The 27001-nt window shown below is 42.2% G+C and overlaps 1 protein-coding gene across 5 annotated transcripts in view; it reads left to right on the plus strand.

Moving 5' to 3' along the window:
* TAOK3 (TAO kinase 3) overlaps positions 1 to 27001 on the plus strand; it is a 285404-nt gene that overhangs the window by 202175 nt on the left and 56228 nt on the right. For 3 of the 5 annotated variants that reach the window (XM_073559574.1, XM_073559568.1, XM_073559579.1), the window contains 2 exons: positions 18379 to 18396; positions 20829 to 21065. In XM_073559574.1, the coding sequence (XP_073415675.1) occupies positions 18379 to 18396; positions 20829 to 21065 (255 nt within the window). The remainder of the gene's footprint in view (positions 1 to 18378; positions 18397 to 20828; positions 21066 to 27001) is intronic. The other 2 variants (XM_073559586.1, XM_073559596.1) reach the window with 1 other exon arrangement.

Below are 27001 nucleotides of genomic sequence, written 5' to 3' on the forward strand. Positions count from 1 at the left end.
ATTGAGTCTTGACAGTGGATGATTGAGGCTCGCTCCTTTGAAAATAAATGAATATTAGCAAGTTCCTTGATAATCTAAAAAGCATTTCCTGCTACCTTTATCCAAACTTAATTTCGATGAATGTGCGATTTGTGATTACAGCTTGAGTGAGAGTGGCCACGATTAATCAAGAGCGGTGGTGTTGTGGCTGGTCTTGATGAGGTGGCATGTTGGAGTAATGCACTCCTTAAAGAATCCCTAGTGTCTGACAAGTGACATGAACCTCACTACAAATCTTATTTCATTTGGGGACTGGAGGAAGTTGCTTGTTGTAAAGGATGTCACTGCTTGTCATGAATTGCGCCCCCACTCTGTCCATTTTGGTAGAACTTGGCAAAACTGAGCTGAAAACATCAAAAGTTGCCACATTTTTGCAAGTTTCAGAGCACGTTAAACATAGGACTGCACTCTGATGTCATCCGTGTGTAGTCCTATTTATGTGGACAGATATTATGGAAAAATGACGCTTTGTCTTCGCCACACCTGTGCTGTGATTTGAGAGCATCTGATCACCTTAAGATGACACTTAGCTCAAACACTAGCTATAGGCCGATTCTCGCGCATGAGCGAGCACTCGTCAGCTCGACCGCAGCCTGAGGCTGAGTTCAAACGTCTGGGAGCGGCTTTCCTGTCTTCCCCATTGAAAACCTAAATGTTAGGCCAAGTTGTGCGTTCATGGATGTGGTGTAGTTGGGAGAGACACATGTTCAGATGTCAGCTTTCTTATTTGTATGGGTGCCTTTAGTTATCCCTTGTTTGTCTTGGCTTTTTTTCTCCTGTGTTCAATTTCCTGTAAAGTTTCCTCAATTTTTTTGGTCACAAACCCCTTTAAATTTGTAAGGTGATATTAAGCCTCAATGAATTTTAAAATGGGCAAAGCCTAATAAAGATTTAACCAGGTGACATGGGTTTTCTTTTTGTGTTGGTTTCCAATTATATGATAAAAAGATGGAAAATTATTAAAAGTCTTATAAGCCTCTTTTCTGCTGGATCCACTTCTGGCTTTGGCCCAAACTGCAAACTTATTTCCATTATAAGGCTAGGTTCATATTGCGTTCTGGCGCTGCGTTTAACGCATCCGTTACATAGTGGCATTAATGCTGTGTAACGGATGCGTTAATGCACCCATAGACTGCCATAACATAGCGCATCGCTAACACATGTCATAATCTGCATGCGTTAGCGATGTGCCTATCCCTGCTGGTGATTTTTTCCTGCCTCCTGAGGTCTTAGTTTCCAGATCAGTCCCTGCATGCTCAAGCTAAGTGTTCTTTTGCTATTGTTCACATTTGATTTGGTTTTGTCTATTTCAGTTTTGTGTGGTCAGCCAGCCCCGGCTGGGGCTGTGCTGAATTTCCATCCTTATGTTACTGTTTGTGCCTGTTTGTTTTTGTCCCTTATGAGATTGGCCTCTCTTTGCTCTGCTTTCAAAATATACCAGAATGCTGATATAGTGGGCGAAGTCTAGTGACTTCAGTATTTTTCTATATGACGTGTTGGGCATTTTTGCAGGGTTTTTTGTGTGATTGCAGACAGTGTCTTTCCTTTCCTGTCCTGTCTATTTAGTTTGGGCCCTATCATATGCTCAGCCTATTTTCCTACCTTCATTTGTGTTTTCATCTTGTCTCACCGACAATATATGTTTAGGGGCTATCTATTCCTTTGGGGTCTACTCTGGGGCAGTTTAGATTTCCCCTGTCTGGCTTATTTAGTTCTCCGGCTGTGTCGAGGCGTCTAGAATCATCATAGGTACGCTCCACGGCTACTGCTAGTTGTGTGGATAGGATCAGGGGTCTGCAATCCGCTTAGTTACCAACCTCTCTGGTTTTCTGTGGCTTAGCTTGGTCTTGCTTTCCTCCTTGGTGACCTAATCATAACACCTGTCACTGCTAGCGCAGATTGGGCATCTGCGCTAGCGCGATAGCATAATGCGATAAATAAGAGTAGCATTAGCGCAGTCCATTTAAGGCATGTGTTGAGCAGACTGCTCTAACGCAATATGAACCAGGCCTAAGGCTGGAATCACGCTAGCGTATGGCACCGGATGCGAGATGCTAATGACCGTCGGCTCCTGCTGTGATTGTGAGCTGAGTGTCAGTGCTCTATGCTCCGATCCTCTGTGCTGCCCAGATGCAAAGAAGATGGCGAAAGTAATTTCTCCATGGCCTGACTCTGCGTGTATCAGACTGCACTCAAGTGATATCCGAGTGCAGTGTGATGTTTCACTCGCACCCATAGACTTTTTTATCACATAGCACTCGGCTGTGTTATACTCTAGCGTGACTCTGACATGAAAATCAGTTCACACTTGCATTGTATTTGTTGCCCCAAAATTCGTGTAATGTAATTTAACAGAACACATTTTAGCTCGGCGAAATGCCCTATCTGTTGCTGACATGCCATTAGGTTTTTGCCTTGGAGGTCTGGTAAAAGCATGGAGAGCAAAAGTTTGTCTACACGCATTTTTTTTTTTCTGCTCAGTTTTGGTTACACTAAGAAATTCTTCAGGTTTTGTGACAAGAGTAAATGAAATTTCTGACTTCTCGAGCACATGTTGCTTAATTTTTTCCCGAGTAGATTTAATAAATCTGCCACATGTCAATTCTTTCAGTGGTTTTGCGGCAGACTTCACCTATAAAAGGGAAAAATCTGCCAAAAAAAAAGCTTGTAAAAAAAGTGACACCAGGTTCTGCAGCAGAATTGTTGTCTGTACGGATTTGGTTCCCTTTATGAATTCCAGCTCTCTGTTCCTTCATGAAGATGGGAACAGAGCCTTACACATAGCGGTCAATGCGTTGTTGTTGAAAATGGTGCTGCTCTCCATACTTTGTCCTATTACATTTTTTTTTTAATAAATGACAAGTGGAGTGACGTGATATGCACCACAGTCTACATAATAAAAGCATTCCTGTAGACTTTGTATTACGCGTACATTTTTTATCACCTTTGTTTTCCTGTCTTAGAAATTCCCACTGAAAATACACACACAAAAAAAACTGGTTTGTTTGTCGATTTTTTTTTACACCGCTTTTTCTGCATACGAGACAATCTTGGATTTTTTTTTTTTCTTGAGGCAGAATTGTTTCAAGGATTAACAGGTTTGCTTTTTTCGTGTACTGAAAAACCTGAAAGTTTAAGTAAGGCTATTTTAAACATGGGGTGTATTTTTTGTGGATTTTGGAGCAGAACATGAACATACTCTAAATGGTTCTGAGCAAAGTTGTGTTTTATCCATTTCTACAGACATTCTAGAAAAGCTGCAGCCTCTAACCTTCACACCAGGATGTCGGCTTTTATTAGCTCTGTGTGTGAAAACTGGTAGATAAGGGAAAGAAAAGTGCCCATCTGGGGACCTGGCACCCCTACATCATGAAGCACTCTAGGGGAGAATTTCTAGGCTAAATAAGTGAACATTCTAGCTTAATTTGCTCAAAAATAAAACACCGTACCTATTTTGCATCAGTTTAGGAAACCTTTCTGCTGCACTGGAAATTCTTTACCTTTTAGAGGCCCAACATTTTTGTGAATATGTTCTGGTACATAGTAAGCTGACTTAGACTTAAGCTTTGATTAGACACACTAATCATTTGTAATTTCTCCCCCTCAAAATTAGTTGGGCATCTGCACTTTTGCTATTGAATCTAAATTTAAATTTCCTGTTTTTTTTTTTTTTTTTGTTTCCCCCCCCCCCCCCCCTTTAAAACCATGCATGGTGGAAATAAAGAATGTACTCTCTTCATGATCTCCACTGCTCCTCTTCCATAGCTGTGCGGGTCTCCACCAGTGTCCAGGCTTCACTAGACTCTACGTTCTTTTCCTGACATGTTAGTATCTGATGGCTGCAGACAACCACTTGACAGACTGCTTCCCTCTGCAGCCAGTCATTGACAGCATAAGTCACATGTTTGTCCGGTCAGAAGTTTAAGCCATGACACAAGTGGGGAATACCAGGACAGAGCTTTTTTTCTTCAGGGATGGAAATCTCCTCCTCCTCCTCCTCCTCTTTTTTTTTTTTTTATAAATCTTCCACTGTCTAGACATGCAAAAGTGTTTGGGAATGGGAAAGGGATTTATTTCCTCTAGTGCTTTCACACTGCATTCCAGCATCCGTTTGATGGCCCTGTCAAGGCTTTCGAATGAACTCCCCAAAAAACTGGATTCAGAAGCATGCGCCAACAGGGCCATAGACTAAGTCTGAGTGTCCACCTCCGGTAGACGTACATGCTTGAAAATTATGCATGGCAGAGCGCACATTCGCTATGCAACACCATTATAGTCTATGACCTCATCGGCGTATACGTCCGAATCTCGTTTTTCGAGGGGTTCGGACACAAACTTCAACTGGGCCATCAAACGCAGTGTAAAAGCACCAATAATGGAGCCAGCAGTGCGAACGTGCATCATTTTTGAGCGTGTACGCCTAGTGGATGAGAACAGCCAGACTTGGTAGGCTGCAACTTGAGTGTCTGCCTCCAGTAGGACAGGCGAAAATGATGCACCCTTATAGTTCAGGACATTTTTTTGATCGCTGGTCTCCTGCTTGCCAGCACGCATCGCTGCGTGTGACAGGTGGGAGACCAGCGATCAGCACACTGGTAACGGGTAAACGCAGGGTTTCTAAGCAGCACGTGTCACTTAGAAACCCCATGTGTACCCTTAGTTACCAGCACGCTGATGCAGGGAGCTGCTAACCAAGGTACACATCTGGTTTCTAAGTGACGCGCGCTGCTTAGAAACCCGATGAGTACCTTAGTTACCAGCCCCCTGCATCAGCGGGCTGGTAACTTAACGTACACAGCGACGCAGCGCGCTCGGCATTGCTTGTGCTGATCGCTGGTGAAGCTGCCTGTTTGACAGCTCACCAGCGATCATGTAGCGACAAGTTGATATTGTTGTCGGAATCGCTGGTGAGTTGCTATGTGTGACTGGGCCCTTAAGCTCATGCATTTGCATCTGGAAAGAAATCCACAAGGACCACAGGAGACTTTGGGATGTGTCCTTCAGCGGTCAGACCTCCAGGAATCTGTTATCACCTGTCCGGTAGATAATGTATTTGGTGGGGAAAGACTGGCAGTACACACAAGATCCTGCTGAAAGCTTTATCTTCTGGTTTCCCCCATACATGAGTGCTAGGCCAAGCGCTCATGTGTATGGAGGAACAGGAGCAAGGAGGAAGTCACAGCCAGACCTCATCTAACAGTGACTTATCGTGGCCAAAATATTAGTATCAGATGGCAACATTCCCATTGCTCCAACCTTCTCTCCTCCGACATACACATCAGATGGTCCTCTGGTCCCGCAGTTAACAGTAGGTTAGGCCAAATTTCATATAAGGGTAAGCTCACACAGGACTTTTTTGCTGCGTTTTTTTTCATGGGTTTTTTATGCTAATTTTCAGCTGATATTTACAGTACCAGCAAAGCCTCTGAGAATTCAGAAATCTCATGCACACACATTGGTTTTTTTGTGTGACCAGGATCTTGTGCTTTGCTGTGTTTTTTTTTTTTTTGGACATAGTGCATTTCAATTCTTTCAGAGTTTTTGCAGTGTTTTTCACACATTGGCTTGAATGGGTGTTGGAAAAAACACAGGTATCATTACCTGCTGCTTTTTTTTGTGCAGAAAAGTCATGGCCAGCATGAAGTGGCCTCACAGCCAAGAGCTTTGGGGGGGGTGTTGGTGAGATGTCCATAGCGTGACAGCTGTAGTGAGGTGACCTGATAGTGAACTCTTGTGAGGTAGTGTCTGGTAGTAGTGAGGTGTTAGGCTGTGTTCACACACAGCGGTTTTTTTAGCGGTTTTTACCGCGGTTTTCACTATAAAACCGCTAAAAATAAGCTGCACAGTCATTTCTATGCATTTTGCACTTTGTGTGCACATTGATGCGTTTTTTACCGCGAAAAAAACGCATTGCGGTAAAAACCGCAGCATGCACATTAATTGCGTTTTTTTCCGCGGTTTAGGCTTCTCCCATGCTTTTAGAAACCGCGCGGTAAAAAACGCATAAAAAACGCCGCGGAAAAATAGGTGCGGTTTCTGGGAAGGGATTCAGGTTTTTGTGCAGAAATTTTCTGCAACGTGTGCACACTTACCCTTAGCCATGCCTTGGTATAGGAGGAGGATACATTGTTTCCCAACTAATCATGGCGGTAAAATATATATATATATATATATATATATATATATATATATATATATATATATATTTTTTTTATATATTAATCTCAACTTTATTACCATGCACATAGAGACACAAAAACGCACCAAGAAATCAGGTTTTGCTGCAGAAAAAGAAAAGCAGCAAAAACACCCTGTGTGAACTTACCCTTAGACTATGGAGGATGAGTAAATGGCAGGGCATCACCAGAGAATCTGAATTCCTGCTGTAGTATGGACGTTTTATTGGGCTGTAAAAATATATTATTGCTGAATATTTAAGCACAGTAAGGGTATGTGCACATGTTGCGGATTCTGCTAAATCCGCAGGTAAAATGATTTGGTGCAGATTTCCTGCGGATTTTCTACAGATTTTGTGCGGATTTCCCCTGTGTTTTTACACCTGCGGATTCCTGTAATGGAGCAGGTGTAAAATGCTGCGGAATCCGCACAAAGAATTGACATGCTGCGGAAATGAACCCGCAGCATATCTGCTGCAGATTTTTCCTCAGCATGTGCACAGCGGTTTTTGTTTTACATAGGATAGAAAGGTACTGTACAGCACATCAGCTGCGGATTCGCAGCAGAATCTGCAACGTGTGCACGGACCCTAAAATATGAGCTAATCAAATAATTACACTGACAAAATGAAGCGAAATTCCATCTTTTGTAGCTAGTTTTTGTATGGCATTGTCCTGAAATCTGGTAGCGATTGACCTGTATTACTTGAAGCTCTTGGCAAGTGGGAATGATTTGGGTAGTATAGAAGAGAAGCAGATAGTTAAAATTCTGCACAGCTGCTCTTCAAGCGCTGTCAGCAAAATACAGGTGGTGTTTACAGTGCCCGTGATCTGTGAATGGAGAGAACAGAGGGACTGTTGTGATGGCTGACAGCACACTGCGTCAGCCCCTCTGCTTTCACCATGTGAAATCCATAAACGGTGCATGCATGTTGCAAAATATGCGATAATACAGTTGCAGGGGATACATAGGCCCCGCTGCTACGTACTCCTGTTACCTGAAACTCCTTCTTAGAAAAAAAAAAATGGCTTAAGATGCAAATTCCACAGATCTAGGAGAAGGCCAAAGTTAAGGGTTTTCAAAGAATTAAAATAAATGGTTTTCAGGGTGTTTAGCTGTAGGATTCCTCACTGTAGGTTTTTTTTAGTCTTTAGTTAGAAGCCAGTTGATGGTTGGGTAGTTGTAGGCACAAATTGTCATTCAGAAATATTGAGATTTAATTGGGTCTATATTGTTTACAGAACTTAATGCCAGCAATCTAGGTTTACAAACACCGGATACCTGAGAAGACGAGCTTGCATGCAAACTAAATGTATTTTTTATTTATACTCTTCTTATATATCTCCATTAATTTAACAGCACGTCACCGATATCATCATTTCTGTCCCCACTGAGACTCACAATCAACACCCTATCAGTATGTTTTTGGAATTACTAAAGATCTAATAAAGTTTAACTCTTAATACTTTCTAACACCTTTTTTTTCATGTGATGTACTATCCCGTCCATGTGCCCTGGGACTTAATTCCCAGGGACGAGATAGTACGTCACAGCAATCAGAGGCGCCCACGTGGTGAGCGCTGCTCATCGCGGCCGGGTGTCAGCTGATTATCACAGCTGACACCCCGCATAATGTGTCATTAACCCCTTGCACACCGCAATCAAACACGATCGCGGTGTACCTGGGGTTAAAGGGAAGCATCGGCAGGGAGGGGGCTCCCTCCGTGCCTCCCTGAACTCCCCACAGCAGCGCAATGTGCAGTGCTGCTGCGGGGGGGGCTCCATCCCTGCAGGTCTCCGAATTCAAGATGGCGACGAGGACCTTCGGGGGGCCTGCAGGGAGCTGGCTTCCTCCTGCCTGCAAAGCGCAGGCAAGGAGGAAGCCTTGTGCAGTGCCTGTGACAGATCGCTGGACAGTGATGTCCTACCTGGGACAATGTAATAAAGCAAAAAAAAAAAGTGTAAAAATAATTTAAAAAAAAATAGCTAATTAAAAAAAAAAAAAAAATCCCTAATTCATTTTTGGAAATAAAAAAAAATAAAAGTACACATATTTGGTATCGCCGCGTCCGTAACGACCCACCGTGTAAAACTGTCCCATTAGTTAACCCCTTTAGCGAACCCCTTAAAAAAAATTAAAAGCGAAGCAAAAAATTTATTATCATACCGCCGAACAAAAAGTGCAATAACGCGCAATCAAAAAGAAGCATAGAAATATCCATGGTACCGCTGAAAACGTCATCTTGTCCCGCAAAAAACGAGCCGCCATACAGAATCAGCAAAAAAATAAAAAAGTTATAGCTCGCAGAATAAAGCGATGCAAAAATAATTATTTTTTATATAAAATTGTTTTCATTGCATAAAAGCGCCAAAACATAAACGACCTAAATGAGGTATCGCTGTAACCGTACTGACCCGAAGAATAAAACCGCTTTATCAATTTTACCGCAGGCGGAATGGTGTAAATGCACCCCCCAAAAGAAATTCCTGAAACGCTGGTTTTTGTTCATTCTGCATCCCAAAAATCGGAATAAAAAGCAATCAAAAGATGTCATGTGCCCGAAAATGATAATAAAAACGCCAACTCGTCCTGCAAAAATAAGACCTCACATGTGCGTCAAAATATGGAAAAATTATAGCTCTCAATATGTGGTGATGCAAAAACTATTTTTACAATAAAAAGCGTCTCTTAGCATGTGACAGCTGCCAAACATAAAACCCGCTATAAATAGTAAATCAAACCCCCCGCTATCACCCCCTTAGTTAGGGAAAAATAATAAAATTAAAAGAAAATGTGTTTATTTCCATTTTCCCGTTAGGGCTAGGGGTGTGTTGGGGTTAGGGCTATGGTTAGGGTTAGGGCTGAGATTAGGGTTAGGGGTGTGTTGGGGTTAGGGTTGGAGTTATAATTGGGGGGGTTTCCACTGTTTGGGCACATCAGGTGCTCTCCAAATGCAACATGGCGTCTGATCTCAATTCCAGCCAATTCTGCGTTGAAAAAGTCAAATGGTGCACCTTCCCTTCCAAGCTCTGCCATGCGCCCAAACAGTGTTTTACCCCCACATATAGGGTATCAGCCTACTCAGGACAAATTGGACAACAACTTTTGGGGTCCAATTTCTCCTGTTACCCTTGGGAAAATAAATAAAATGGGGACTAAAAGATTGTTTGTTGAAAAAATACGATTTTTTTTATTGTCACGCCCGGTCGTTATAAACTTCTGTGAAGCACTGGGGGGTTCAAAGTGCTCACCACACATCTAGATAAGTTCCTTAGGGGATCTAGTTTCCAAAATGAGGTCACTTGTGGGGGGTTTCCACTGTCTAGGTACATCAGGGGCTCTCCAAAAGCAACATGACACCCGCAGACCATTCCATCAAAGTCTGCATTCCAAAACGTCACTACTTCCCTTCCGAGCCCTGACGTGTGCCCATACAGTAGTTTTCTCCCACATATGGGGTATGAGCGTACTCGGGACAAATTGGACAACAACTTTTGGGGTCCAATTTCTCCTGGTACCCTTGGGAAAATAAAAAATTGGTGACTAAAAGATCATGTTTGTGGGAAAAAATACGATTTTTTTTATTTTCACGCCCGGTCGTTATAAACTTCTGTGAAGCACTGGGGGGTTCAAAGTGCTCACCACACATCTAGATAAGTTCCTTGGGGGGTCTAGTTTCCAAAATGGTGTCATTTGTGGGGGGTTTCCACTGTTTTGGTACATCAGGGGTTTTCCAATCGCGACATGGTGTCCGATCTCAATTCCAGCCAAAAAAGTCAAATGGCGCTGCTTGCCTTCTGAGCTCTGCCATGCGCCCAAATAGTCGTTTACCCCCACATATGGGGTATCAGCATACTCAGGACAAATTGCACAATAACTTTTAGGGTCCTGTTACCCTTGGGAAAATAAAAATTGGAGGTGAAAAGATCATTTTTGTGGAAAAAATGATTTTTTAATTGTACGGTTGTACGTTATAAACTTCTGTGAAGCCCTTGTGGGTTCAAAGTTCTCACCACATATCTAGATAAGTTTTTTGGGGGGTCTAGTTTCCAAAATGGGGTCATTGTGGGAAGTTTCCACTGTTTAGGTACATCAGGGGCTCTCCAAACGTGACATGGCGTCCGATCTGAATTCCAGCCAATTTTGCATTGAAAAAGTCAAACGGCGCTCCTTCCCTTCTGAGCTCTGCCATGCGCCGAAGCAGTGGTTCCCCCCCACATGTCAGGTATCAGCGCACTCAGGACAAACTGCACAATAACTTTTGCAGTGCAATTTCTCCTGTTACCCTTGGTAAAATAAAATAAAAACCTGAAGTATTTTTTTTTGTGAAAAAAAGTTAAATGTTCTTTTTTTTTTTTTTTTTTCTTAATATTCCTGTGAAGCACCTGAAAGGTTAATAAACTTCTTGAATGTTGTTTTGAGCACCTTGAGGGGTGCAGTTTTTAGAATGGTGTCACTTTTTTGGGGTATTTTCTATCCTATAGACCCCTCAAAGTGGCTTCAAATGTGATGTGAGCCGTAAAAATAAAATGGTGTTGCAAAAATGAGAAATCGCTGGTCAACTTTTAACCCTTATAACTTCCTAACAAAAATTTTGGTTCCAAAATTGTGCTGATGTAAAGTAAACGTGGGAAATGTTACTTAAGTTTTTTTGTGTGCCGTATCTCTGTGATTTAAGGGCATAAAAATTCAAAATTCAAAGATGGAAAATTGCGACATTTTCAAAATTTACCCCAAATTTCCGTTTTTTCGACAAACGCAAGTTATATGAATGAAATTTTACCACTAGCATGAAGTACAATATGTCACGAGAAAACAATGTCAGAATCACCGGGATCCATGGAAGCGTTCTAGAGTTATTACCTCATAAAGGGACAGTGGTCAGAATTGTAAAAATTGGCCCGGTCATGAACGTGCAAACCACCCTTGGGGGTTAAAGGGGGCTACTCCCTTAAAGACAGCAAAATGCAGAACTGAAGTGATATAAGTAGATTACTTGTTAGTGGGTTTGACTCTACGGGTGTGTGCACACGCTGCGGAATGCTCTGCGGATTTGGTAAAATCCACATGTCAGAAGGACCTGCGGTTTATCTGCAGATTACCCTGCGGTTTATCATCTCTACAATGGAGCAGATGGCAAACCGCAGCGGAATCCACAGAAAGAATTGACATGTCCATTTCTTTCTGCGGATTGAAAACCTCGCGGAAAAATCCGCACCGTTTGCACTGCGGTTTTCATTTTCCATAGGTTATAATGCTACTGTACACCGTAGCAGAAACTGCTGCGGTTCAGCAGGGCCAAAACCGCTGCAGATCCGTAGCAGAATCCGCAGCGTGTGCACACACCCTACTGCAAAGACAGGACACCTGTGCCAATATGGAAAAAAAAAAGAGAAATATTAACGAATATTTCCCCTAAACTTCCGTTCAGTAAACAAGGTATTCCTATCCAAAAGGGAACAGACATACCAAGGTGGCCGTGTGTTTTATCAGGCTTGGAGGATGTGTCAGACTTGTATAATAACTATGTAGAAACAGGCACAATAGTCAGATCTAATGAGAAATGTTCACCCCTCTCGTTACTTCATAAAGACCATAGTGAGAATATCATTGAAAATTATGTAAACCTGTGCACCCCTCCGTGTGGTCTGTGCTGCTTTGGCGAACCTCCCCAGCGTATTCCCACATACCTTGAATACTTTTGATTTTGAGCTATCAGATGTTCTCCTCCAAAAAAGTTTCTCAATTGATTACAGCACCTAAAATATTTTTTGTATGCTGTAATCAATTAAACTGTTTGGGAAGAAAACAACATCTTGTGCTTTTGTTTTCAATAGATTTTTATTTATTTTTCCAAAAAAAAAACTTTTTTTTTTTTACCAAATTTAGGGTAAGAACAGGAATAAATGCTGTTTATTCTATTATCTCAAAAAAACCCAAACCAATTAAAATATCTATTTAAACAGTTATAAACACGCTATTACCTATTAATAAAGAAAATACAACTATACCAACTTTATATCCTCAAATAATACACAATATTTCTAATTATGTTTCAACACTTAATAAAACAAATTTTTGTGCATGTCAGCCACCTGAAGACTTCTCATACATCTTGTGCATTTGATACTTATGATCGTTATTCAGAAAATACTCACTGTTCATGGTGTACACAGATACTTGGCGGTACCATACAGTTATCAAATCCCTCGGGTGTATACATCAAATATTTCCGCCATACACCATCTCCATATCCAATGTGTTTCCTTCTCGACAGATGGACTCTTTAGGATATCAAAGAGGGGTTGAAAAATCCACTGAGCCACGATAATAAAATACGCTTGTTGAGGGGGCACCCGAGCAATAGCCATGTTGTCCACCAAGACTTCAGGATGGTAGCATGCAATTTTAATGCATGTTTTGCTATCATCCTTGTGTATTTCCAGGTTCTTCTAGTGCTTAGCAGACAAAATATGATCGCCTCTCATCTTTTTGGCCAGGAAGGTCAGAGTGAGAGAGGCATCAGGGGTGTCTATATATGGAAATATACTTACTGTCGCGCTTGTTGTTGTTTTTCTCTGTAGGGGAGTGTTCTGCTTTTAAGCTTTGTAATATAATGTAAAAGTTTGTCTTGGGTACTTAGTTCTTTATGTAATAGTGTTTACAGTCCTGACTGGCAAATGATCTAGATGGAGATGCCTGCATCGGTTTGAACTGATAGTTGAGTAATCTAAGGTCATGTAGTACTTCAGATGTTCGCTATCATTGCAGGTGAGTCAGCCGTGCTGGCAGTACAAAGATCTCATGCGTACGAGCCATGCCTCACTATACAATGTAGTCACTTTCTTCTTTTCAACTTTCGTTAACACAGTGTAATTCCCACAGATATGTCAAATCTATATTAATTGAAAGTAGCCAAAAAAAAATCTGGATACTATGAAACATCTGAGAGTATCACGAAAGACTTTAACTTCTTTTAAAAATGTTCTCAGACATATATATAATGACGAATGTAAGGCAGAAATGTTCATTTTACAAAAATAGGTTTTCCCAAAACAGACATTTATGGCTTAAGTGCTAGACATGCCATAAATGATAGGTGTGGGTCCCAGATAGTGGAGAATGTGGGTTCCTCAGATTTCCACAGTCTGCTGGCTACTGTATTCAGGCAGCGGATAAATGGAGAGGTGGTGTTGCATGTACGCCCCTCTCCATTCTTTTCTATGGGAGTTGTGGAATCCACCTCTGGGATGCCATATCTAACAGACGTTTATGGCATATCCTCTATATATGCCAAAATTGACATTATTTTTTTGCACCCATTAGGGGTCACTCTTCACATTACTGCAAGTCGGCCATGACCCCTATACATCATCAACTTCCATCTTTTTGAACCCAAGGTAGCCCCTAAACAGATGTGACAAATCCTTGACCTGTTGGTGGCTATTGATGACTGGAGTTGAAACACTGAGATAGGTGAAATTTGGCAACAAATTCCCTTTAAGCCGGGTTCACACATCTGCCATCCACAGCCCAGGTACGCACAGTGATGTACTGACTGGTTTCCTGGGGTGAATGCAGCAGCTTCATATATGCAAATTGGGCTGAGTTAATTTAGTTGTATGCAAAAACTGAATGTCATTTCCACAATTTGTGATTGGCCTTTGTGTTCGTCTATATTGGTTATTCTGCGCTGTAAAACGGATCACAGTTGTGCATGCTGCAGATTTTTATAGGCAGCCCATCCAGACCATGTGAAAAACTGGCTTTGTACGTCGGCACACTGACTACAATGGGTCATTGTGCTCTGCGTGTGCATGCCATGCACGGACAGTACACAGATGAATTATATGCTCTTCTGAATGAACCCTAAGCTGTAGAGTTTGGCTCAGGAGACTGTGGGTGATCCAGATACAACAAAAGCACATGGATTGTGAATTGCTGACATGTGAAGTCAACCTAAGGCTGTCATATAGCTTAGATTACTGTCAGACAACTTCAGCCCTCGCGACCCCTCATCCATGCATGCTGATGTCAGTAAAATATATACCGTATATACTCGTGTATAAGCCGACCTCCTTAATTTTGCCACAAAAAACTGGGAAATCTTATTGACTCGCATATAAGCCTACTGGTTCAGCTACTGGTAAATTTCAAAAATAAAAATAGATACCAATAAAAGTAAAATTAATTGAGACATCAGTAGGTTAAATGTTTTTGAATCCGGAGCCCCATATAATGCTCCATACAGTTCATGATGGGCCCCATAAGATGCTCCATACAAAATATGCCCCAATATAATGCTGCACAAAGGTTAATAATGGCCCCATAAGATGCTCCATAGAGTATGCCCCATATGCTGATGCTGCTCCATAAAGATTATGGCCCCATAAGATGCTCCATAGAATATGCCCCCATATGCTGCCCTATAAGATGCTCCATACATAATATGCCCCATATAATGCTGCACAAAGGTTAATGATGATCCCATAAGATGCTCCATAGAATATGCCCCATATGCTGCTCCATAAAGGTTATGGCCCCATAAGATGCTCCATAGAATATGCCCCCCATATGCTGCCCCATAAGATGCTCCATTGACTATGCCCCCATATGCTGCCACCTTAAGATGCTCCATTGAATATGCCCCCATATGCTGCCACCTTAAAATGCTCCATAGACTATGCCCCCATATGCTGCCCCCATAAGATACTCCATTGAATATGCCCCCATATGCTGCCCCCATAAGATGCTCCACTGAATATGCCCCCATAAAATGTTCCATTGAATATGCTCCCATAAGATGCTCCTGTGAATATGCCCCCATAAGATGCCCCATAGCTTATGCCCCCATATATTGCTGCTGCCTCTACTGCAGGTATTAAAATAAAAAAAATAAGGCATACTCGCCTCTCGTCGCTAGGGGCCAGGTGCTGGTGTGCTGAGCAGGTGGCGACACCGGCGCGCTATGGGGGACAGGTGTCGCCGCTGTCTCAGGACCCAGCACCTGAGATATTCACCTGTCCCGGTTCCAATGCTGCTCGACACTGTCTGCCCGCCGGGTCCCTCTATCAGTGACGTCAGGCAGCAGAGGGCGCGGCGCGCATTGACTATGTCATCGCGCCCTCTGCTATCTGAACGTCACTGACAGAGGGACCCGGCAGGCAGACAGTGGCGAGCAGCATTGGAACCCGGGACAGGTGACTATAGCATATACAGTATATACCTTCCCCTGGCGTTTCTCTGCAGCCCTGTTCTCCCACGGTCTCCCTTCAGCGGTCACGTGGTACCGCTCATTAAAGTCATAAATATGCACATATTCATGACTTTAAAGAGCGGTACCATGTGACCGCGGTAGGAAGGAAAGGAGACAGTGGGACAAGCAGGGGGGCCGCAGAGACCACGCCAGGGGGATCAGTATGATCTGACGCTCCCCCTCCCCCACCTACCCCGTTGCTATATGACTCGCATATAAGCCGAGGGGGGGGGGGGGGGGGGGCTGGGGACTGCCCCAAAAAATGCCACTACCAGTAGGGATGAGTGGGCTCGTGGAAGTTTAGATTCTGCTACCCAACCCGAACTTTACTCCAAAGTTTAGTTCGGGTACCTGAAATTCTAACAGGACCCGAACCCTGTTGAAAACAATGGGGACACGGACTTTCTGAACCAACCTAAAAATTGTCTTTCTCTCCCCTGACATGCTGAGCAAGGCAACGGACTTTGGAGGAAAGTGCGTGTTTGGCGTTTAGCACCGAACAGTAACTGTCCTGTTCTAACCCCCCACATTTAAGTTTGGGTCCGCTCATCCCTGACCACTAGGATATGTTCTATAACTCTATTAGGGACAATAGACAAATCTAAAATAATCACGATCTACACTTTAGCGGAATCGATTAATTTGGTATGATCCGTACCTGCTGATTGGTTTCTGAAATAAATAAGGTTGCTATTCAGTAAGGGCCGTTTATTTAGTCAAAATGCAATGCAGCCTTTTTTATTTTTTGGATTCCCAATATGCTTTTTTTTTTTTTTTTGTGTCTTTGCAGTGCTCACATTGTAATTATGCAGCCTAACGATATCCTGTGGGCAGTGCACTCTTGTAAAGGACATTAACGATAAGCTATAGGGTGCACGCAATAAAATGGCACGTATCTCTGGAACCATGTGGCATGTTTACGATAATAAAAAATAAGAGGCCTCAATGGAGATGTGCTAATATTAAAACGAAAACCTGGGACAGGACGTCTTTCAGGAGGAGTTCAGCTTTGTGTAGGAAAAAGCACCTAATTTTTTCTAAAATAAACCATTGCTCATCCACAGTGTTGACTAATTATTTTTCCTGATCTGTGTCTACTTTTGACATTGTATGATATGCATCCTTTTATATCAATAATTTAAGAAAAAAAAAAAAGCAATATAAGGCCCAACCGCAAAGTTTCCCATGTTAAATTTTCAATAGAGCCTTTAAAAAAAAAATGCAATGCAGATGATGGCTATATGGTATTCCTTTTTTTATCTTATAGAATGCTCCCATTAGATTCTATGGGATAGTCTAGTCCATAAAACGGAGGAGTCTAGTGCATGCTGTTTTTGGTCTCTCCTCACCCCCAAACTTTTAGCCCACGTCACATGAAAAATCTCAAAGCTGAACTATAAGGCTAAGTGCATACGCTGCGGATTGGTCTGCGGATTTTTCATCTGCGGAACCGCAGGTAAAATGACCTGCGGTTTATCATCTCTACAATGGAGGAGATGGTAAACCGCAGCAGAATCCGCAGAAAAGTGACATGTCAATTCTTTCTGAGGATTCAAAACCGCAGCTTTTCCGCAGTTAAAAATCCACAGCATGTGCACAGCAGAATGTAAATCCCATAGGATAACATGCTACAGTACACTGTCTGCAGAACTGCTGCAGTTCTGCTGCAGCCAAAACCGCAGTGGAACCGCAGCGTGTGCACATAGCCTTAGATACCATAACGTTGGTCTGTGGCAAACCATTTTGTACTTGTCTGAACAAGGCCTAAAGTTGAGAAATCTAAAAGTGGGGTATTTGAACATTAGGTAGAATAATTGGTTTACTAGAAACGCCCTTGATCTTCGTTTATAATATTTATACAAGAATTATAGATTTAAAAAGTAAAAAACGTATTTAAACGTTGAACAATCTTTGCAAAACTATGAATTTTTGTAATCTACTTAATTCCCTTTCTTGCTTCATTTTCTCTCAAACTCCATGCTGCATGTTTATGCACTGTATGCAGCAGTTTTGCACCGCAGACTGACGTGTGATTGTGCTCATCACGAAGACTCTGCTTTCTTCTGTGAGCCAGCACTCCAGTGATGGCCACTTAGTTTCTCAGTGGATCTCGTCGAGGGTGTAAGACGAGGTTGTCCAGCAGCTGATGCTACTGAAACACTGCCATAAAAATGCTCTTTCGTTGGCTTGCTGCAGATAGGCATGGTTTCAACCACATTGGACTATGGTGGGGGTTTTCTTTTAGCTTTTCTGCTGATGGAAAAAACGTTAGGTATGTGTGTGGGAACCAAAAGAAATGGCTTTTTTTTGGTGAGCAAAGCCATGTGATCCAGCCCACCAAAAAGTGCCAGAATGCTCATCACTACTGTGCTCCCACTGCTTCCAAAGTCTGTCTGAGCGTGAGGAAGGGGAACGGAGACGCTCATGCAGGAGTATGGATATTTTACATCTGTAGTTCCAAACAGCTACTTTTAAGTGCATCCACTAGGCTGATGAAACAGCCCTTTCAGTTTGGAGTACGAGAGAAAATGAAGCAACATAATGGAATGCATTGCAAAGATGCTTTGCATTGGCCTATATTTAGTTAAAAAAAGATATTTAGTCTATAATTGTGAAATCTTAATCTATTTCATTGCATTGTCATTTCATTTGAAACACCCGAACACTGCAAAACTCTAGTTCTGTTGTCTTGTTAGTACTACTGCATGCTCTGTCCTCCAGTATGTGATAGTTCATGTAAGGTAGAAGTGGCTGGGGTAACGAATAGTTAGGCGTGTAAAATCTACATCATATTCTGCTCAATATTCATCTTATGAGCTTGTTTAGCATAGTTAATTCTTTGGACCTTCAGATTACTGTGGCTTGGTAATGCTTAGTTTTTTTATTTTTTTCTCCCTCCTCAAAGCTGCAGTGGAGAGTCAGGGTAAGAGCAAATCCTATATTTTACATTTGTGCTTCATCCATGTGAACATACCAAGTTTAGAAACTTTTCACTTCCTGACACCCTGTCACACCAACCTATTTCTTGACCATAAGTGCCCATCCCTTTAAAAGGATGTGGCATTAAAAGTTTTATTTATTTTCTTTTGTGATGTTATTGAGTACATCACTCATCCATTCAGTGTTGGCACACTTGGCAAACTTCAGTTTCACTATAGTGCACTGGTTGTTCATGCATGCCCTAGATCACAGCAGTTAGACGCATGCCAGAGGTGCTCATGTGACGTTTGCCTTCTTGCCTCCACGGTGGTTGGTGACTGAATGCTTGCTTGTCTTCCCCTTTTATTATCGTTCTCTTCAGAGGCGACAACCCAGAAATACCACAGATGTGTTTGATTTGTTCAATGCTGGAAACATGAAAAATGCGTCTATTACACTTACTGACATGCATTACTGGTTGCAAAGACTTTGCACACTTCCAAATATGAGCATGAGGGTTGCATCGTCAATAGTATTTTTTTCTTTCGGTTATGTCCTCTTTAATGCTTAGTTGATAAGGTGTTCGCCTGTAAAATGTGCCACCAACCAAATATGCTTATGCTTGTCATTTCTGTGTGGGAAGGATAGGTGTTTGGTATTAGTCGTCCTGAGAACCGTAGTCAATTTGCCAAAACGAACTAACGCACCGCGTCTCCAGCCAAAAACGTAGCAAAGCAGTAATTGCAATATGTAAAGGAACATAAAACAAAGTTTTTGGTTCTGTTATAGGAATAGAAACACACAGTAAATACGGGGGCAGCGCAGTCATCTATCACACATACTGCATGTGCTTATAATGAGGTCTGTTGGCTTTCTGTTATGGTGTCCACTGTTTTACTGGAAGAATTGTGGATTGTTTTTTCCCCTATAAAATCTACAGAATCTGTATTTGAGGCTTCTAATGCAGCCTTCGATGAAGATGTGAAAATTGCTAATTTAAGTAAAAAATGGAAGGTGAAGCACTGGTCAACTGGTCATCCCTTTTAGGGTTTTTGCACACGCTGCGGATTCACCTGCAGATATTTCCGTGCGGATCCGCAGGTAAAACCGCAGGTAAAGTGATCTGTGGATTTGCCTGCCTTTTTCCTCTGCGGTTTGACACCTGGACAATGGAACAGGTGTCAAACCGCAGCGGAATCTGTAGAAAGAATTGACATGCTGCGGATTTAAAACCGCAGCAAAACCGCACGGGAAAAATCTGCAGCATGTGTACTGCGGATTTGTAATCCTATTGGCTAGCATGATACCGTACACTGTCTGTGGAACTGCTGCGGATCCGCAGGGCCAAATCCGCTGCGGATCCGCAGCAGAATCCGCAGCGTGTGCACATACCTTTTAGATTTCCGCTTGAGATGTTCTGAAGTTATTTGTGACCTCCATGTACATAGATGTTCAAGATCTGACCAAGTTGATGTCACCACCACTATTCATTTTAAATGAATTGCTGGAATGTGGACAGGAAAAGCAATAATTTTAATATTTCCCAGCAGGGCAGGTTACCGTGCTGTTGTGTTTTTTTTTGTTTTTTTTTTAAAGCTAACACCAGTAGCTGTGTGGGTTTTGTTTTTGCTTTTTTGGGTGCAGCGTTCTTGTGACACTTTTATGTAGATTTTTTTTGTCAACTTTACTTATTGGCTTTTTACCATGTATTTTATGTGGGAAGTTGCCTAGTTTTTGTTGATTTCTAGCACAAACGTTGAAAGTTGTGATGTAGCGGGCTACTTATGGAAAGTTAAAGGTATTGTACAATATTATTATAAATTAATCTGGTGGCTAAAAAAATGCCATAAAATGAAAATGTAAGTGATGCTCCAGTGGTTCCCACCATTATTTATGGCATGTTGTGACTCCAGGAAAAGTCACATAATGGCTGCTGCCAATATATGTCCTCAGCGTTTTCATGCTATACCAAATACTGTCCCCACTGAGGCTTATGGTTGCTGCCTGATTACTTGCTTCTAGGACAAAATGTCATGTTTTTAAAACTTTAAATTGTAGAGAGACTTCCTGGGTAAACTCCATTTTTGGCACCATGGTAGCAGCCTTTTTTAAGACCTTTACTGTTTATTGAATTTTTTGTAAGGTTTGTGTTGAACGTCTTGTTTTTTTGCTTTTGGTTATTGAATTGAATGATGTACCATTGTCAGCCTTTCCTAGTGTTATAAAATCCATTAGGAGAAATACTTTTTTTTTCTTGGAGCATGTGTGAAAATAAAATTTATCCGAGTTTGAGTTTGTTTTGTTTTGCTGACTACTTGACTGGTTCTGGTTTTGAAGCCATCTTAAAATCTCACCCCCATGTGTAGGGAAGTACTAATGAGAAAGCCTCTTTGCCTTAAATTTTTAAAAGAATGCAATATCTGGTTCTGTTCATAGGTTACAAGGCAGATCCATGAGCATGAGCAGGAGAACGAGTTGCGGGAACAGATGTCAGGATATAAGCGGATGCGGCGCCAGCACCAGAAGCAGCTGATCGCCCTGGAGAATAAGCTGAAGGCTGAGATGGACGAGCACCGCCTTAAGCTGCAGAAGGAGGTGGAGACTCATGCCAACAACGCGTCCATCGAGCTGGAAAAGCTTTCCAAGAGGCAAATCGTAGGCATGGATAAAGAGGTAATCGGCAGCCTTCTGTCATAAACATGATCCTTCTGCATTAAATATGTTTGTATAGTATATTTAGGTAGACCTTTTATCTCAGATTTGTTTGTTTTTAATAAGCCAATACCCCCCAATCTAATATATATATACAGTATATTGCAAAAACTATATGGCAAATGATGTAGGGCTCCTTGAAATAGATTATTGGCACTCTTAAAAACTAGAATTGTAAGGAACAAATCAAATGGTCCAGGGCAGTGATCTCCTTATAATAGGTGAAGCACAAAGAGAAGTTTCTACAGCCAAAAGAAAGAACATTAATTCAAGGGAGGATGAGTCTTTGCTTATCGAATGAAGAGCACAAGAAGGGTAGAAGATGGCGATCACTAAAGTGTAACGGGGCAGCTTTGTAGACTACTCGAAGACAGACTCTAGTCATTAGTATAGCTGAAAATATATTGTCTTGAAAATCAGAGCATGATGTGCATTTTCAGTATGCAATATTCTCATTCTTCCACAGTAAAGTCCTGCATTTTTAAAATGGTTTTCACCATATGCATTGCTTCATAATGCAGCTGGGGGAAATCTGCATCAAAATTCATGTGCGTTCATGTTTTTAGTGTTTTAGCAGCATCACTAAGCTGTTAGAGACAGGTATTTAACGTGGTTTAGGCAACATGTTTTAACAATGGTTTGAAGGTGAGGGAGAAAAGATCAGAAGCTAGTATAAGGGTCCATTTACATGAATCAACCAGCGGCACGGTACGACCACCGATTTAATACACCCTCACTGATCAGCGGTCGTGTAAATGCCTGTTTACACGGGTAGACCAAAGTAAGCGCACACTGAGCGATATATACTAGATAGCTTGGTGCTCCTAGTCTGCTATAGTTGTCTGCAGTGTGACTTCTTTTTACACAAGTCAGTGCGCCACCAAGAACTATGATCTTGTGCACTGTACAAGAGATCATTCACTTGATGAACGAATGTTTTGCCCCTTCATCAGGTGGCTGGCAGCCTGTTTACGTGGCAAGAAGACCCTGAAACGAGTGTTAACTTGTTAATGATCTAGCAGCTTAACTCCATGTTATGATGTTTATCTGTGGAGGATGGCGTTCTAGAAGATACAGGAGGAAACAAAGAGCTCAGTTTATTAAAAAAGCATTAAGTTTTAAATATGGGTAAGACATGGCAACACATGCAGCTGGAAGATAATTACTTGTGATTTTTAAGAAGGCAGAAGAAATGCCTTAGAACGATGTAAAAAGCTTAGGGTTATCCACCTAAAGGAGGCAATGGAAATCACAGCAGCTGAGAATCTGCCCAATTGTGAACTTGTAATGAGCTAGCAGGAGGGTCCAGCACCGATTCTTGGGGAACCCTAGCGGAGAGAACAAATAGAAACAACATTAGAACCTGGGGAGCAGATGAGAGGAAGACAAAATAGCAATATGGTCATTAGGACAAAGGAGAAGGATTAGCAAATAACAATTGAGTGATCTACTCTGTCAAATGCAGGAGATCTAGAAGGATTAACGGTGAGAATTGACCATTGGATTTAGCCGACAAGAGATTATTAGATACTTTGGCTAATGCTGTTTCAACAGCATGCAGAAGCCAGATTGTAAGGGGTCCATCAGAGACTTAGTAGGATGGACTAGATGAGGAAAAATCAGCAATATAGTTAGCAGGGGAGGAGGGATTAAGAGTTGATGTGGGTTTTGTACCGGGAACAATTTTCCACTGCAACTTGGTCCTCTGTTTTTATGGAAAATTTTATATATTTACTTTGAATATTAATCACCCAGGTTATGAATAGAAGCCACCATGTCTATGTAAATTATGCCGAAAAGATGACTATGAAGCCAATAAAGCTAGTACCAAGTGCACAAAATAATTTGAAAAAAAAAAATCCATTGGCTTGTATAATGTGAACATGTGTGCTGTACTTTGCTGGGATTGAATATATTCTGCACTGTTTCTTCACCCTCTAAACCAGGGTTCCCCAACTCCAGTCCTCAAGGCTCACCAACAGATCATGTTTTCAGGATTTCCTTAGTATTGCTCAGGTGATAATTGCTTCACCTGTGCATTACAAAGGAAATCCTGAAAACATGATCTGTTGGTGAGCCTTGAGGACTGGAGTTGGGGAGCCCTGCTCGAAACTATTCGTATGCACATGTACATTTTGCAAAGACAAGTCCAGCAATACTTTTTAGCTAGACAGTCCATTCCTCCGCGCCTGTGAAATCGAAATCTGCGTTTGAATTAATATGTAAGGGTGGTTTCACATTTGCGTTTAAGGCCGCAGCGTCGGCCTGCGCACGGCAGCCGCTAAGTCCCGCCCCCTGCCGTGCCTCCGCCAGTAGCTCCGCCTACGGGCACATGACGCTGCATGCGTCCTGCGTCCCCTATCTTTAGCACTGGGGACGCAGGCCGTGCGCAGGTATGCGTTTGGCGGCGCATGCGTCCTTTTGACGCTGCGCCAAACGCAACAGGTTGCAATTTGTTGCGCTCGGCGCAGCGTCAAAAGGACTCGTGCGCCGCCAAACGCATACCTGCGCACGGCCTGCGTCCCCAGTGCTAAAGATAGGGGACGCATGCAGTGTCATGCACCCGTAGGCGGAGCTACTGGCGGAGGCACGGCAGGGGGTGGGGCTTAGCGGCGGCAGTGCGCAGGCCGACGCTGCGGCCTTAAACGCAAATGTGAAACCACCCTAAGACTGCAGTGCATTTGGTGCATGAAAGTTCTTTTCCAGCCTCTATCACTCCAGCTCTATTCTCTGCTAGTGCTGCCTTCTGACTGACAATTCCTTTACCTGATGTCACACAGCATAAAGGATGTCAGTGAAGCAAAAAGAGGCAGCACTGGGCGGGAAATAGAGCTGGAGTGAGAGGCTTGTGGAGAGCTTTCACGAATTCGAAGCATTAATTCAAACACCGATTTCTCTGAAGTGGGGGAATACACTGTAGCTAAAGGTATGGCTGGGCTTGTTTTTGCAACATCTGCATGTGCATATAAATGGGTAGTTGGGGGAGGGTAAAATCCTGCTGACAGATTACCTTTTTATTAATTGAAAAAAAACATAAGGACACGTCCCATGTAAAAATATTTCACTATTTTTGGATAAAAAATTTTGAAAAATTAATATTCCAGAGCAAAAAAGAAAATCCTACCTCTGTGATTGCAACTTTAGTTTGGAGTGGTTTGGCACAAATCATTTTTTGAAAAACACTGCATTTTCATGGCAGTTGTTTTTTTTTGTTTGTTTTTTTTAAACGCCCTGTGTTTTTGCCATGATGGCAAAACTAATGAGATTTCTATGATTACATTCACATGATGTGTTTTGTTGTGTGTTGTTTTTTTTTTAACCCGTAGTGCAGTTTAAACATAAAATACTACGTGTCAATTCTTTCAACAGTTTTACTACAGTTTTTGGAGCTCAAACTGGCTTGGCGTGTAATTTCTACTGCTGGTTTCAGGCCATTGCCGGCATTTTTCATGCATAAAAGATTACATCAAAACACAGAACATAAATCTGTGTCCTTTTTGCAAGATACATGTCTGGCTTTTAATCAAAACTCATAAACTGGTGTTTGTTAAACAACCACCCTTATAGGGAATTCGTCACCAGGTTTTTGCCAACTAATCTGAGAACACCATGATGTCGAGACCCTGATTCCAGCGACATGCCTTACTTGACTACTTGCTGTAGTTTTCCTACAATCGCAGTTTAATCAATAGTAGATTGTCTCAAGACTTGTGGTCGCCCATGTTCATGAAATCAGTGGTGTGGGCGGAGTTATTCAAAGCTAAACGTTCAAACTTCTGCAGCAGACAGTGCTTTTAGTAAAATGGCAAGCAACCCAGTAAGTGACACATCACTGGAATTTGGGTCCTTGCCTGTACATTATCACAAGGCTTTTACTTCCCCATCGGAGTACAGACTCCCTTCAAGGTTTCTTGTGAAATACAGTAATGAGGTATTGCTGTTCATGCAGTGTAGGTTGTTTGTTGAACGTTTCTGGAGTAGTGTAGTGTAGAGTATCAAATGTTAAAGGGAACTTGTCAATAGGATTGTGCACAGTAATATACAGAAACTGTCTGGTCGGCTCCATTATACTGATTAAAATGATACATGGGTTGATGAAATCCCTCTTGTGGTTGTTGCTTAATCTCTATTTTTAGTTTTGAGTTGGGCTACCTTCACATTTCCGTTTTTTTAATCCGGCGGCGTGCGGTGAAAAGTCTGATCCGGCTGAAAACGCTGACACCAGCAAAAATTTAAAGGAACATATCAAATGACAATAGCGAGAGAGAGAGATTTTCCGCACTGACAGGGTTAAATTTCATTCTAGTGAACATATTCCGGGCTTGCGCTGTGTGAAAAAGCGGGCCGGCACAAGGATAAAACGTTACATGAAACGTTTTTTTCCAGGCACTGGACAGACACTTTTCGACGTATCCGGCAAAAGCCGGATGCGACCCAAGGCCATCAGATGCAATGCGGCGATAATGAAAGCCTATGGGAGAAAAGCCGGATCCGGTGGCAAGCTGCGCCACATCCGGTTTTTACAAATTTCGCCGCATCGTGCATGATGCTAAAAAACGGAAATGTGAAAGTAGCCTTAATGATATGCTCGTGCTCCGAGGTGGCCTGTGGGGGTCCTTCATGTGGTGCTCTGCTTATTCATGTCTATGGCTTCTGACAGGTCACTGATTCCTAGTTTACATAATGAATACTGTGTGTAATAAAAAAAATATATATACTGTATATATTATATTATACAGCTCTGGCAAAGATTAAGAGACCACTGCACAGTTTTATAATAATCAGTTACTTTACGTGTCTGGCAGCCATTCCATTCCAGTGTCAGTTGAATTTCAACCAGAGTACACCTCATTCTACTTATTGTGCTTCTGATTAGGTGATCACCTGAACCAAATCTTATGTAACGAAAGTATAAAAATCTTGCTGTGGTGTTCACAATGCTCTTGCAATAGGACAAGCTGGATGACAAAACAAGTGCTATCAATATCCCAAAAGTAATAGGTATGAAAAAATATCTTTTAGCCATGCTAAAGGAGTTAAAAAGCCTTGAGTGAGGAAAAGAAGGGCTCAATTCTGGCTTTACTAGCAGAGGGATACAGTGAGCGTCATGTTGCCTCTATCCTTAAAATTTCTAAGATGGCAGTCCATTACAACAAGGTCAAGCAGCAGACATTGGGGACAACAAAGCTACAGACTGGCAGAGGGCGAAATCGACTCTCCACTTACTGGAATGACTGTCATCTTATTCGAATGTCACTCAGCAAATGCAGGATGACATCAAGTGACCTACAAAAGGAATGGCAAATGTTAGCGGGGTGAAGTGCGTGGCAAGAACAGTTCGTAACAGGCTCCAAGAGGCAAGGCTTAAGTCATGTAAAGCTATAAAAAAAAAGCCTTTCATCAATGGGAAGCAAAGGAGAGCCAAGCTGAAGTTTGCCAAAGACCATAAGGATTAGACCATAGAGGACTGGAGTAAGGTATTCTTCTCTGAGGAGTCTAATTTTAAGCTTTGCCCATTACCTGGTCGTCTAATGGTTAGACGGAGACCTGGAGAGCCGTACAAGCCACAGTGTCTTGTTGCACCCACTGTGAAATTTGGTGGCGGATCGGTGATGGTCTGGGGATGCTTCAGCAAGGCTGGGATTGGACAGGATAATCTTTGCGAAGGACATATGAATCAAGCCGCATACAAGGTTATGCTGGAAAAACAGTTTATTCCTTCTGCTCAGGCAATGTTCTCCAACTCTGAGGACTGGTTTTCCAAAAGGACAATGCGCCATGCCACACAGCTAGGTCAATCAATGTGTGGATGAAGGACCACCACATCAAATCCCTGTCATGGGCAGCCCAATCTCCAGACCTGAACCCCATTGAAAACCTCTGACATGTTATCAAAA

This window comes from Dendrobates tinctorius, unplaced genomic scaffold (assembly GCF_039654945.1).
Source record: "Dendrobates tinctorius isolate UK_male_01 unplaced genomic scaffold, ASM3965494v1 ptg000003l, whole genome shotgun sequence".
In the NCBI taxonomy this organism is placed as follows: domain Eukaryota; kingdom Metazoa; phylum Chordata; class Amphibia; order Anura; family Dendrobatidae; genus Dendrobates; species Dendrobates tinctorius.